We start from the raw sequence: 15,801 nt of genomic DNA, 5'->3' as shown, positions 1-15,801 counted from the left end.
TAGAATCAACTCATTTAGAACATTTCTTCATACCACAAGCATGCACGCACACACACACACACACACACACACACACACACAGTAACACAGACCACACACACACACGCGCGCATGCACGCACACACCCACACACCAACCACACACACACACACACACATGACCACACACACACACAACAACACTGAACACACACTCAGTAAACAGATCGACATCATCGTGTTCAAATAAAAATCTGCTGATCTACGGTCAATACAGGCTAAGCTGCACACCTGGACAGGTGAGTCCTCGGACAGTCTCATGACAGTCTCACAATCCATCTACACTTTAAACTACTTCTCCTACTACTACAGACTTCATTCAAACTACACAGTTCACCAAGATCTTGTACTATTATTACTAAATTCTACTATTAATGCCTACAAATTATTCAAAATTTTCTACAAATATTTCCATTTCAAATACATTATCAAAAACTTCAAATCTATATACAGACCTACAATTTACTTACCTCTCCTTCTACTACAGAGTTCAGTCAAACTACACAGTTCACCAAGATCTTGTACTATCTACATTACTCTCTACCATTCTACCTTTTCATCTAAATTTCTACACAACATTGTATCACTTCATACTATTCTACTCTTTCAACCAATTTCAACATTTTTAAGATATATCTCTTATGCCTTTTCAAGCTTTATAGTATAGAGACAGCTGAAGAGCGACAGGAATGTGAGGGGGAGAGAGAGTGTAAGCAGGGATGCAGTTTTCTAGTTAACTTACTTTTCTTACGCCTTTTTTGTTGACTCGCTACTCCTCCCAGAGTTTTTGTCGCCACTACACAAAACGGTATCAAAACGTGCGGCTCGGCCGGGACATGTGTGCTCTGACTTTTCTAAGAGTTTCGGCAACGGTTTGCCAAAAATCGCCAAAAACGAAGCCAAAAAATGAATAGGTGTTGTATTGTGAGAACTTTCCGAGCTAGAGTGAGTGATGTCATCGCTAGAGAGAAAAAGTCGTCGAAAAATAAATGTGTAAACTGCGACTGTGGCCGCCAATGCACAGCTACAGACATGTTATCCCCTCAAACGTAGGAAAATTCGAGGCGGTCGCAGTGATAACACTGTTGAAGCTTCTCTGTTATAGTTTTGGCTCCCTACGCGCTAATTGATCGACTACTCCTCCCCACAGCTACTCAATACTCCATGTTAAAAATGTAAGTTTAACCATAGTAATGTTACATTGGCTAAACGCGTCACGCGTAAGCAATAACATGCTAATGTAACATGCTAAGTTAATGTATTAAACAGGTGCAGATTAGCTGCGCTGATTAGGTCCTGGTTGCTTGGCAACCTCAGCCTGCTGAGGAGGAAGGGGGGAGGGGCCAGGCAGGGCCGAGGCGGTGGCCATTTTAGTGTTCTTGGCACTTATTTTGAACTTGTTTGTCTAAATGGCAGACAGGGACAGCAGAGCAAGACATGCTAATAATAAATGCATGGGACAACGGGGCCAGTCACGCACACTCAAAAATTTCTTTAGAAATTTTCTAGTTTGTCTTCCGTTTCTTTCGTGGTTTTTTTGGTTCGCATCTCCTCTCAGAGTTTTTGTCGCACACACACAAAACGGGTAGCAAAACCTCAGCCTGCTTGAAGGAGGTGAGGAGGAGGGGCCAGCAGGGAGAAGCCTACGGCGGCCATTTTAGTAGTTCTTGGCACTTAATTTGAACTTGTCTGTCTAAAATGGCAGACAGAGACAGCGGGAGCACCTAGCGCTAGACACGCTATTTGCTAATTAGCGACCATGCTAAAATGAATGCTAACTCACATTAGCCACTAGGAATTAAATACATGCTAATGTTAACATTCTAATGCCAACATGCTGATATTACTGCTGCGCGTCAGCGCATCAGTGCTAACATGCTATTGTTAATTGCTAGCGCATCAGCGCTAACAGCTTATCACAACATGCTAATGGTAATTGCTACAGGTAAATGCTAATGCTGATATGCCAATGTTAATTGCTTGCGCATCAGCGCTAACATGCTAATGTTAATTGCTAGCGTGTAAGCGCTGGCTACTCCTGTGTCTAAATAAACCATGTTAAAAATGACTATTTGAGGTGTGCTTTTTGAATACAGACCCCCGGCAACTGCAAACTCGTCAGTCTCCAAATTTATGCGGGAATTTTCTAGTACTGAATTTTCTGAGCAGTGTCAGTAATAATGTATGGGGGCGACGGGCCAGAGTCAGGCACACTCAAAATTTCTTTAGAAATTTTCTAGTTTATTATATTATTGGTGAGTTATTACATTTTGGTTTTTTCATTTCCAATTGAGTTAAGTGCACATTTTATTACATTTTCAGGTGTTATTACATTTTCAGGAAATTATTATATTATAATATTATTATTATTATTATAATTATTATAGGGTGCAACCAGGCTAAAAGTTATGCAGAATTAAATACGTTGTGGCTTTGATTGACAGGCGGCTTTCTGTCAAGGTGACTTGTTTGAACACCCAGTCTTCATTCAGCCCGCTTAGGTCCCCCCATGTTCCACTTCCTTGCCCATTTTTCACTTAGCCAGGATGCAGTGAGGCGAACTGCTAAGATGGCAATGGCCAGCCACCACACTGCCTGTCACAAACAGCTCTTCAGAACCTGTGGGTGACATCACGGAGACGAAAATTTGTACTGTCTATGCTCTGATTGCAGCTGTGGTGGGCATTTCTGTAGAGCCCCCTGTCATGACAGTGTTATCTCGTTATCTAGCTCTTATGCTAAAAAATGTCTACATTTCTTCTTCTGCTACTTTTTAGCATTTTTTTATAAGTCTGTGATTGTCAACAAAAACAACTCTTTTGTACATGTATTTCTGTGCCAGCATTAGAGAGTTCAGTGCAATGCCTCACACACCAGTGACACATTTACAGCAGCGCATTGCATTCACTGGATAAAAAAAAATTAGACACTTTATCTCGTACGATTACGAGATCAGATCTCATAATTGCGAGATAAAGTGTCTCTTTTTTAACTTTAACTTCTCTTGCTTACTCTCTTAGGTCCAGGCTGACATAGCTAGCTCTTATCCTGGCTCTTTTCCTAAAGTGGAGATCGCCACCTTGCATGGAGTTTGTCCAGCTAGTCAGGCTAAGCGGTTGTAAGGTGTCACGGCAAGATTGCCTGCTGCACTTAATCCTTTCACATCCACTTTCTTTTCCACCACCATGACAAATTGTCTCGAAAACCCTGTCTGAGTGTTGTCAAGTATTTTTTCTTTTTGTATATTTAGGAAGTTTGACATTGTTTGTCTAGTTACAGAGACAGACTAGTATTAGCAAAGTAAAACAACCTCTCCCTGGGTGGGGCGGCTGTGGCTCGAGGTAGAGCGGGTCGTCCACTAATCAGAAGACTGGCGGTTCGATCCCACGCACTCTGCATTTCGAAGTGTCCTTTGGGCGAGATACTGAACCCCAAATTGCTCTCCGAGGCTGTACCATTGGTGTATGAATGGTTATATGTTTGATGTTATGTTGATACGATGTAGCAACTCAAAAGTTCCCGTGTTTCTGTGACGGGGCCGTGACTGGTCCTTGGCTGGTCTTTACTGGTCCTTGACCCGTCCTTCGCAGTCCGTGATGGTAATGTAATCCCCCGCGATGACGTATTCAGTAGAAATCAACTCATTTAGAACATTTCTACATACACAAGCATGCACGCACACACACACACACACACACACACCACACCAGTAACACAGACACACACACACACGCGCGCATGCACGCACCACACACCCACACACACACACACACCACACACACTGAAACACCACACACACACACCACACTGAACACACACTCAGTAACAGATCGACATCATCGTGTTCAAATAAAAATCTGCTGATCTACGGTCAATACAGGCTAAGCTGCACACCTGGACAGGTGAGTCTCAGGACAGTCTCATGACAGTTCACAATCCATCTACACTTTAAACTACTTCTCCTACTACCTACAGACTTCATTCAAACTACACAGTTCCACCAAGATCTTTACTATTATTTTACTAAATTCTACTATTAATGCTCTACAAATTATTCAACTTTTTTACTAAAATTTTTACCATTTCAAATACATTATACAAACTTCAATCTATATACAGACCTACAATTTAACACCTACTCCCTTCTACTACAGAGTTCAGTCAAACTAACAAGTTCACCAAGATCTTGTACTATTACTATTACTTCTACAATTCTCCTTTTCATCTAAATTCTCCACACATTGTTTCACTTCATACTATTCTACTTTTCAACCAATTTCAACATTTTTAAGATATATCTCTTAGCCTTTTCAAGCTTTACAGTTATTAGTGTGTGTCAGTGTTCAGTGTTTGTGTGTGTGTGGTGTGTGTCGTGTGTTTGGTGTGTTGTGTGTGTGTGCGTGCATGCGCGCTGTGTGTGTGTGTCGTGTTACTGTGTGTGTGTGTTGGTGTGTGTGTGTGTGTGCGTGCATGCTTGTGTATGTAGAAATGTTCTAAATGAGTTGATTCTAAAAAAAAAGTTGTGAATACAAGTTTAATAGTACAAGATCTGTTGAATGTGTAGTTTGAATGAAGTCTGCAGTAAGGGAAAGTAGTTTAAATGTAGGTTTGTAGAAAGATTTGAAGTTTGTATGATGTATTTGTATTTTAATCTGTAGTAAAGGAGAAGTAGTTTAAATTGTAGGTCTGTAAAAAGATTTAAAGTTTGTATGATGTATTTGTGTTTTAATCTGTAATAAGGAGAGAAATGTTTAAATTGTAGTCTGTAGAAAGATTTGAAGTTTTTTATGATGTATTTGATTTTAATCTGTGTAGGAGGGGAAGTATAAAGTGTAGAAGGATTGTAGAAAGTAGTGAAAGTAAAATGAGCTGAATGTCGTGATATAATTTTTATTTTGTAGTACCAATTTGTGGAAGTAGGTGAGAGCTGTTAAGAAGAGTTTTAAGTCTTTTATTTTGAGGGACTCTTATTTTGAAGGGAGTCTTTTGTCTTATGTGTGTCAATCTGTGTCTGTGTCCCCTGCCGCTCTGACTGTATGTGTGTGTGTGTGTGTGTGTGTGTTGTGGTGTGTGTGTGTGGTGCAACGTTGATGCGCTAGCAGTTACCATTAGCATGTTAGTGCTGTGCGCTAGCAATTAACATTAGCATGTTAACATTAGCTGTTAACTTGCATGTTAACATTAGTATTGTTAGCGCTAATGCGCTAGCAGTTAACATTAGCATGTTAGCATTAGCATTTAAACATTGATGCACTAGCAATTCATTTTAGCATTTTAGCATTAATGTGTTATCATTTGCAATTAGCATTAGCATGTTAGCGCTGATATGCTAGCAGTTAGCATTAGCATTCTATTAGCTTTTGGCTTTAATTTGTTAACACTGATCGCTAGCAATTATCCATTAGCATGTTATCATTAGCATGTTTGCATTAGCATGTTAACATTAGCATGTTAGTATACCATGTTAACATTAGCTGTTAGCGCTGATGCGGTAGCATTAACATTAGCATTATCAACATTGCATGTTAGCTTTTAGTAGCTACAAGTTCAGGTAACATTAGTTTGATAAATATGTGTCTGGACAAGAATTTTTTCTTCTTTAATTTGCTTTTGAGGAGGCTTAGGAATTCTTCGTGCACCAGGTCTTAGCCCATTATACATTTATTACTACACATGTTTCTCGATTACCCAATGATAGTTTTTTATTATTTCAAAATCCATGACCGTTTGTACTATCATTTGACCTCCGCTTTACGCGGCCTTCTGTATTTTGTAAGGGACTCTATTAGTTTGAAAAATTGTACTGGTGTGTGTTTGTGCCGGTGTTGTGTATGCCCGTTACTTGTTGTTGTGTCTGTGTGTGGTTGTGTGGTGTGCTTCCCTTCGTGTCGCTGTCTTGCCTTGTCTACGTTGAATGGTCTAAATGAGTGATACCTAAAAAACAAAACACGCTTGTCGATTCTGTATGGTGTGTTTTTATCGGTTATCGTTAAGGATAAGGTCGGTTTGACATGGATCTTTGGCCTCTTGGCGAAACGATTCCCCGTGATAGTTTGTTTATGACCTTTGTATGTGGGAGGTTATTCTGGTAGGTTATCGGCGGGGAGTTGACAGTGATGACAAGGTGTGAAGCGACGTGGAGAATACTGATCCGTGGAGACCGTAAAATGATGCACGATATGGCTGCTATTTCCATATAATCTGGGTTGCTATGTTCGTGTACAGCTCAGTAAACAGATCGACATCATCGTGTTCAAATAAAAATCTGCTGATCTACGGTCAATACAGGCTAAGCTGCACACCTGGACAGGTGAGTCTCAGGACAGTCTCAAGACAGTCTCTACAATCCTTCTACACTTTAAACTACTTCTCCTTTACTACAGACCTCAGTTAAACTACACAGTTCACCAAGATCTTGTACTATTATTTTACTAAATTCTACTATTAATATTCTACAAATTATTCAACTTTTTCTACAAATATTTTACCATTTCAAATACATTATACAAACTTCAAATCTATATACAGACCTACAATTTAAACTACCTCTCCTTCTACTACAGAGTTCAGTCAAACTACACAGTTCACCAAGATCTTGTACTATTACTATTACTCTCTAAAATTCTACCTTTTCATCTAAATTTCTACACAACATTGTATCACTTCATACTATTCTACTCTTTTCAACCAATTTCAACATTTTTAAGATATATCTCTTATGGCCTTTTCAAGCTTTATAGTATAGAGACAGCTGAAGAGCGACAGGAATGTGAGGGGGAGAGAGAGTGTAAGATACAGGGAAATGCAGTTTTCTAGTTAAACTTATTCTTACGCCCTTTTTTTGACTCGCTACTCCTCCCAGAGTTTTTGTCGCACATACACAAAACGGGTATCAAAACGTGCGGCTCGGCCGGGACATGTGTGCTCTGACTTTTCTAAGAGTTTCGGCAAACGGGTTTGCCAAAAATCGCCAAAAACGAAGCCAAAAAATGAATAGGTGTGTATTGTGAGAACTTTCCAGAGCTAGAGTGAGTGATGTCATCGCTAGAGAGAAAAAGTCGTCGAAAAATAAATGTGTAAACTGCGACTGTGGCCGCAAATGCACAGCTACAGACATGATTATCCCCTCAAACGTAGGAAAATTCGAGGCGGTCGCAGTGATAACACTGTTGAAGCTGTCTCTGTTATAGTTTTGGCTCCCTACGCGCTAATTGATCGACTACTCCTCCCCACAGCCTCATATACTCCAATGTTAAAAAATGTTAATTACTAACATGCTAATGTTAATTGGTAACGCGTCAGCGCGTAAGCAATAACATGCTAATGTTAACATGCTAATGTTAATTCTAACAGGTGCAGATTAGCTGCTGCTGATTAGGTCCTGGTTGCTTGGCAACCTCAGCCTGCTTGAAGGAGGAGAGGGGGGAGGGGCCAGCAGGCCGAGCGGTGGCCATTTTAGTAGTTCTTGGCACTTATTTTGAACTTGTTTGTCTAAAATGGCAGACAGGGACAGCAGAGCAAGACATGCTATATAATAATGCATGGGGACAACGGGGCCAGTCACGCACACTCAAAATTTCTTTAGAAATTTTCTAGTTTGTCTTCCGTTTCTTCTGTGGTTTTTTTGGTTCGCATCTCCTCTCAGAGTTTTTGTCGCACACACACAAAACGGGTAGCAAAACCTCAGCCTGCTTGAAGGAGGTGAGGAGGGAGGGGCCAGCAGGGAGAAGCCTAGCGGCGGCCATTTTAGTAGTTCTTGGCACTTAATTTGAACTTGTCTGTCTAAAATGGCAGACAGAGACAGCGGAGCACCTAGCGCTAAAGACACGCTATTTGCTAATTAGCGACCAATGCTAAAATGAATGCTAACTCACATTAGCCACTAGGAATTAAATACATGCTAATGTTAACATTCTAATGCCAACATGCTGATATTAACTGCTAGCGCGTCAGCGCATCAGTGCTAACATGCTATTGTTAATTGCTAGCGCATCAGCGCTAACATGCTTATCACAACATGCTAATGGTAATTGCTACAGGTAACATGCTAATGCTGATAATGCCAATGTTAATTGCTTGCGCATCAGCGCTAACATGCTAATGTTAATTGCTAGCGTGTAAGCGCTGGCTACTCCTGTGTCTAAATAAACATGTTAAAAATGACTATTTGAGGTGTGCTTTTTGAATACAGACCCCCGGCAACTGCAAACTCGTCAGTCTCAAAATTTATGCGGGAATTTTCTAGTACTGAATTTTCTGAGCAGTGTCAGTAATAATGTATGGGGGCGACGGGGCCAGAGTCAGGCACACTCAAAATTTCTTTAGAAATTTTCTAGTTTATTATATTATTGGTGAAGTTATTACATTATTGGTTATTATTACATTTCCAATTGAGTTAAGTGCACATTTTATTACATTTTCAGGTGTTATTACATTTTCAGGAAATTATTACATTATAATATTATTATTATTATTATAATTATTATAGGGTGCAACAAGGCTAAAAGTTATGCAGAATTAAATACGTGGTTGCTTTGATTGACAGGCGGCTTCTGTCAAGGTGACTTGTTTGAACACCCAGTCTTCATTCAGCCCGCCTTAGGTCCCCCCATGTTCCACTTCCTTGCCCATTTTTCACTTAGCCAGGATGCAGTGGAGGCGAACTGCCAAGATGGCAATGGCCAGAGCCACCACACTGCCTGTCACAACAGCTCTTCAGAAACCTGTGGGTGACATCACGGAGACGAAAATTTGTACTGTCTATGCTCTGATTGCAGCTGTGGTGGGCATTTCTGTAGAGCCCCCTGTCATGACAAGTGTTATCTCGTTATCTAGCTCTTATGCTAAAAAATGTCTACATTTCTTCTTCTGCCTACTTTTTAGCATTTTTTTTATAAGTCTGTGATTGTCAACAAAAACAACTCTTTTGTACATGTATTTCTGTGCCAGCATTAGAGAGTTCAGTGCAATGCCTCCACACACCAGTGACACATTTACAGCAGCGCATTGCATTCACTGGATAAAAAAAAATTAGACACTTTATCTCGTACGATTTACGAGATCAGTATCTCATAATTGCGAGATAAAGTGTCTCTTTTTTAACTTTAACTTTCTTGCTTACTCTCTTAGGTCCAGGCTGACATAGCTAGCTCTTATCCTGGCTCTTTTCCTAAAGTGGAGATCGCCACCTTGCAATGGAGTTTGTCCAGCTAGTCAGGCTAAGCGGTTGTAAGGTGTCACGGCAAGATTTGCCTGCTGCACTTAATCCATTTCACATCCACTTTCTTTTCCAACACCAATGACAAATTGTCTCGACAACACTGTCTGAGTGTTGTCAAGTATTTTTCTTCTTTTGTATATTTAGGAAGTTTGACATTGTTTGTCTAGTTACAGAGACAGACTAGTATTAGCAAAGTAAAACAACCTCTCCCTGGGTGGGGCGGCTGTGGCTCGAGGTAGAGCGGGTCGTCCACTAATCAGAAGACTGGCGGTTCGATCCCACGCACTCTGCATTTCGAAGTGTCCTTTGGGCGAGATACTGAACCCCAAATTGCTCTCCGAGGCTGTACCATTGGTGTATGAATGGTTATATGTTGATGTTATGTTGATACAGATGTAGCAACTCAAAAGTTCCCGTGTTTCTGTGACGGGGCCGTGACTGGTCCTTGGCTGGTCCTTTACTGGTCCTTGACCAGTCCTTCGCAGGTCCGTGATGGTAATGTAATCCCCCGCGATGACGTAGTCAGTGAGGCCCCGACTGGAAATGCCCCTAAGCAGTCTGTGTGAAAACCAGCTGGAATGCCTCGTTTGTTCACGGGGAGGAGCAGTGATGTTCCGCTCTCACCGCAGACTGTCTAAACTAAGACACATCTGAACAGATACTCTGGGGTGAGCCGATCAGCTGATCAGCGGATCAGTTGATGGAAAAAAAAAAGTTGTGATAAGATAACACTGAGGCAGCGCTGCAGCCGCTCATATCTGCAACTCTATGTCACGCACAACAACAACATGCCAACATAAACTTGTTATTAAAGAAAACTCCGCTCGTTACGTCCGTTTTTATGTATTTTTTTTTTGGGCCTTTTATGGATATGACAGTTGAAGATAGACAGGAAGGAGGGGGCAGAGAGACAGGAAATGACACGCAGTAAAGGGCCGTCCGATGCGGGATTCGAACCAGGGCGAGCGAGTGAGAGAGAGAAAGTGCGCGAGCGCGAGAGAAGAGCTTCAGTAATTATGTACAGTGAGGACAGAATAGCCTAGATGTTGTTGGTTTAAACAGTGACCATAGGCTAAATGGCGTAAAGCGTAAATGGAAAGAATTACGGGTGAATCAAGTATGAAATAAGTCAAGTATTTTTGGTTTTAATAAAGTTTGCAGTATAAGCTTACGAAACCATCAAACATATATACATGAAAGACTTATTCGCAAGGAGGCTAAGCCAGGCACAAAACAGGAGCTCGTCGAGGACATACAGACGTTTTGGCAAACAAGAGTCACCGTGGACTTTTGCAACAGACTTATCTCTGGACTTCAAAAGTTGTGCGGTGTATTATTATAATGGAGGGGGGCATAGTGGAAAATAAACAGTGGTGTCCATGTAGAATAAAAACATAACATATATACTGCAAACTTTATTAAAACCAAACATACTTCACTTATTTCATACATATTATTTCCATTTATGCCATTTAGCCTATGGAATGGACGGAAATGAAAAGGAGTCATTCATGTTCATGAGCACACTCAAATCACAAGGCTACTATATAGTATACAGTACTCAAACCAGCTGCATTTTCCGCTCTGTGATTTGTGACACTGGGAGACCAAAAAGCCCATCAAGTGCAAACAAAAGGTTGAGCAATGAGAACGCTAATGAGGGGTTTGTATGGTTTATCTGGCTTAAAAAGCGTGCACTACAGTAAATACCTGCATAACAAAGGGCTTCCAAAACGCTCGCCTCTGCAGCTCTGTTGCGCACAATAACAACAAGCCCTCCCCTCCAAATAAACTGTTAATAAAAAAATAAACTCTCGTCTGACACACAGGCCTGGCAGCCCTGTGATGTCTGATGGACCGTTTTTTTGTAACTTAACCTAAGGGTTAGTTTGTTGTTAACATGCAGATAAGCGAGAGAGAGGCGCAAGCACAAGAGAAGAGACACTTCAGTAATTATGTAAAGACTAGTGGTGGCCATAGATTAATCGCGCTAATCGAACAGCTGACTGCGCCAATGCCGGCCGGCATTAGCGCGATCAGCTGTTCCCCGGAGTAAACAAAGGTAGCTGTCCAGGTGGAAGCGGCATTTAAAAAACAACACCAAGAAAAAACATGAGAAAAACACGACAAAAGCACAAAACTCTCGAAAAACGAACAAAAGAGAAAAAAGTTAAAAAGTCAAAAAGCGACCTGAAAGGCTGGAACAGCTTTGAGAATAGATTAATGGTGATATTAAGAGTCTCACGTTAATGCAGCACGTTAACGCCGATAACGGCCCACCACTAGTAAAGTCAGAACAGCCTAGATGTTGTTGATTTGGTAAATGGTGACATGTTGGATATAAACACCTTAAATTTAATTTCAATTCACAAACACGCTCAAATCATACGGCTACTGTATATTATGCAGTAGTCAAACTGTATTTTCCGCTCTGTGATCTGTGACACTGGGAGACCAAAAAGCCCATTACTGTAAGAGCAAACAAAAGATTGAGCAATGAGAATGCTAATGAGGTGTGTAAGCTACGTCATCTCCAGGTAGAACAACTGTAAAAAAGTTCTGTGAGAGAAGCGCCATCTCCTGGTCATACCCTGTAATTACATGAATGGGTGGAGTTACAGTAAAAAGTAGACACGCCCAGGAGAAGGAGGGGGGTCACTCCGGCCACGGAACTTGGCAGGCAGTTGGCTGGAAGTGGGCTGGAAGACGGCTGCCATTCAGCTGGCTTTCAGCTTGAATGGGAACTTTGCTACTACTGTATATATCTTAGCTAGCTTGACTGACAAAAAGCAAATTAAATCATACAAGTTTTGTATTGATAGATAGATAGATAGATAGATAGATAGATAGATAGATAGATAGATAGATAGATAGATAGATAGATAGATAGATAGATAGATAGATAGAAAGAAACTCCAGGGAAGAAGTTTAGTTAGTAAGATGCATTAACATGCATTAATGAAACATGTATGTTTAAAGATGGTGGTGGAGGGAGAGAGAGAGAGAGAGAGAGAGAGAGAGAGAGTAGGTTTGAGTATAGTGTTCAGTAAAGCGAGATGTGACTACATCTTTAACCAATACCTTGCTTGACTAGGCACAACCATGAGAGAGAGAGAGGGAGTGAGAGGGGAAGGGAGGCAAGTCCCCTGGCAGTTGGGAGATGACCTGAGCCAGCCCTAACTATAAGCTCTATCAAAAAGTAAAGTCTTAAGTCCACTCTTTAAAATGTTCCTATAGGAACCACAAGGAACTCAGCATTCTGAGAGTGCAGTAAGGTACTATGAGCTCTTTTAGATATGATGGTGCCTGGCCATGAAGAGCTTTGTATGAAAGGAGAATAATGTTAATTTCTATTCTAGATTTAATAGGTAGCCAATGCAAAGAAGCCAAAATGAGAGAGATGTGATCTCTGATCTTGGTTCCTGTCAGTGAAGTTCAGCAGCCCAACAACAAAAAGTAACACTAGTGATTGTGACCAATGAGAACTTAGTTGAACAAGGACATCAACCAACTGACCAGAAGGTGTCAGCCCTAATAAATAAGGATGAAACTGAACTGAACATGAAAGCTCCTCAGGTTGAGTCCTAGAATAAAAATATGCAGCTGGAAAGCATAATATGTCCCCTTTAAAACATTTTGTTAAAACAAGCTAACACATCCTTTGTCCACGTTTTTGTGTCTGTATTTCTTTAATTTCATTTTTTTTTTAATGGAACTGCAATGTTAACATTAACCATGCAATGAGTTTCATCTTTTCAGGATGTTAAGGTTTGTGGCCACAGACATCAGGAATTCAAGTGAGCATTGTGGTTTGAAATATTCTTAAATGCAAAGTAGAATAAAATTTAAAGACATGTGGCCCAAATTCATTGACATGATATTTCCTGATGCAAGTCTGTATTAAGTAACTACATTTAGGTATTGGCTGAACATAGAGCTCAGCTGAGGTTAGAGGAATGGAGAGAGAAAGTGGATAGGCAATGAGCTTTAACCAGAAAAATGTCCTAATGAAAGACCTGCAAGACAAAAACAAGGAAGCGGTTTCAGGTCACAAGTTCAAAGTATTTATCTGACTTCATTTTGAAGTTGTGTAGCCAAACCTCAGTACTGCTCTGCAGGAAAAACACTGATCCATCCTCTGCCCAATGTTGAACCAAAAACCTTGCTTACTAACTCCCACCTTTCAAATGAAATACAGAAATGCTGAATGTTGCAAATGTTGACTGTGCCTGAAAAATTCCTTACCTTGCAACTCTCTCACATGCTACAGTTAGTAGGGTACCATGGTAGTTGACAGGGCCTCTACAATCTACTAGCAAAGCCAACTCTAAATATATCCAAAGACAGATCAAAATGAAAAAAAAATGTACAATGTTTTAGTTGAAGTGTTATTGTACTTTATATTTTCTTACACAAAATGTTCTAAAACTTTATCTCTTGATCAATAAAGTATCTGTCTATACCAACAAATTGTATCAAAGGTATTCTCACTGGTTGATTAGAGAAACATTACATTTGTCTCCTTCCTTCTATTCAGGGACTGGCTGCAGTCCGGATTTGCTCTTCTTCCTATGTGCCATGTATGCTCCAATCTGCACAATTGACTTCCAGCATGAGCCCATTAAACCCTGTAAGGCGGTGTGTGAGCGGGCAAAGTATGGCTGTGAGCCGGTTATGAAGCGTTACAACCACAGCTGGCCGGACAGCCTGGCTTGCAGCGAGCTGCCGCTGTATGACCGTGGAGTCTGCATTTCACCTGAGGCCATTGTCAAAGCAGAAGGACCAGGTATCACTACATTTATCATTCATATTATTATTATTACCATTATTATATTATATTACTGTTATTTTTCTCCCTCGGCAGCCATGGTCTTATTTGTGTTGAGTTTTTTTCCCCAACAATTATTGTTGGTTGAAAGTTGGTACAAAGTCGATTCTTGAAGATGATCTCACCATAAGGGCCATTTAGTAACGCTTATGGTGCAACCAAACAGATGCTAATGGGCCTTATCGTGACATTGTTTTCTCAACTGTTCACCTTGGTCTTTAACCTAACACTGATGGGTAGTAATTTGAACGTCATAATTTCCATCCATAATTTCCATCTGCTTTTCATCATTTGATATGACTGAAAGTGCCAGAATAGCTACTGAATTAATCATAATGACAATGTCAGGCAATAGTTTTGAATAAAAGATAGTGAGTGTCAAAAGTCATACTGACATTTTCCCATTAAATGAATGAGACATAATTGGCTGTTCACTAAACCCTGGTTTAGGTTGTTCCATTTCTGTTCATATGGCACTTGTGCAAAAATACAGTTCACATATTTTATTGCTATACAATACAATATGCAAAACAAGCAAGTCATTGTTGCAAAATAAACCCTGACAGAGTGATTCAGCACTCCAAAGTAAAGCATTGTTTTTGAATCCTGTAAATGGACTCAAATATGCATTTGATCAACATTTGAACTTCACATTTCATCAAGTCCCAGGCAAGTTCATTTGTATAGCAACTTTCAACAAGAAGGCTAACATTTTCCCTGCTTGACTGAGCCCTATCTGTGTTTCCTATCATGTTTCTACTCTCAGCAGTTTGTTTCTGCTCTCTCTCCAACAGATAGCGTGAGTCATTTCCCCTCTGACTTTACTCCCACTGACTTTCTCAAAGAGCTCCTTGATACATGTGGCCCACTCATTTTACACTCAATAAAACCCTCACTGTCCTCTCTGCTTCTTCAAACAGGCCCTGGACCAAGAAGTCCTGAAGAAAAAAAAAAAATTCAGTCTCTTTGACCTCCTTAAAGATAGACCCATGTATCTCTGAGCTGCCCTGACTTGGCTCAGCTCAGCTCACTGGGGTTTTGGGATTTTCCCTGTGATTTGTTGATTTGCTGAGGTTCACTCAGGGTGGATTGCTCAAGTCATTCCAGTGATTTTCAGTGGCACTCCAGTCTGAAAGTTCAGAAGTTTGTCTCTGGTTAAAATAGTAATCTAAAGCACTCACAGTTGCCTTTTGCTTGCATTGAAAGAACAATGAGCAATGGCAAAAGCACTGCTCTGCTGTCTTAAACTCAAATCCAATGAAAAGTTATCTTTGTAGGTGAGAACAGGTCATAAGTAAACAAGACTGAGCACACGACTTTAGCAGCTCTGTAAAGTTGTATTTAGGTGCAGAGATGATCATACTCATAATGATAATATGAACATGTTGATGTTTAACAGGTATTATGCTTATGGTCACCAATCATAGCATGTTAGCTTACTAACTAGCACTAAGCTCAAAGTACAGCTGCGGCTAAGGCTAATTACTAGGGATGTAAACGGTTAATCGACTATCGGTTAATCGTCGAAAAGAATTTAATTGATTAAATAAAATTAATTAGGTTAACTGAATCTAGGGCCATTTTACACAGTTTTTCCAGTGAAATGTCATGGTGTCGCCAGTTGAGGGTGCCATTGCTTAATCTAGGCCACACCGAACGTACTTGAACGTAACGCAGCGACAGACCCGGCACGCAAACATGAGGCGGAGTGGAGT

The 15,801-nt window shown here is 40.5% G+C and overlaps 1 protein-coding gene across 1 annotated transcript in view; it reads left to right on the top strand.

Moving 5' to 3' along the window:
* LOC109140127 (secreted frizzled-related protein 3) overlaps nt 1-14,044 on the top strand; it is a gene marked incomplete at its 3' end in the record, with an annotated part of 37,838 nt that extends 23,794 nt beyond the window's left edge. The window contains exon 2 of the mRNA XM_027276603.1: nt 13,796-14,044. Within this exon, the coding sequence (XP_027132404.1) occupies nt 13,796-14,044 (249 nt within the window). The remainder of the gene's footprint in view (nt 1-13,795) is intronic.
* Nucleotides 14,045-15,801: the final 1,757 nt, after the last annotated feature.

This window comes from Larimichthys crocea, unplaced genomic scaffold, assembly GCF_000972845.2.
Source record: "Larimichthys crocea isolate SSNF unplaced genomic scaffold, L_crocea_2.0 scaffold462, whole genome shotgun sequence".
NCBI classification, from domain to species: Eukaryota; Metazoa; Chordata; class Actinopteri; family Sciaenidae; genus Larimichthys; species Larimichthys crocea.
The sequence above is the reverse complement of the archived record's forward strand: the minus strand, read 5'-3'. Positions and strand labels throughout refer to the sequence as shown.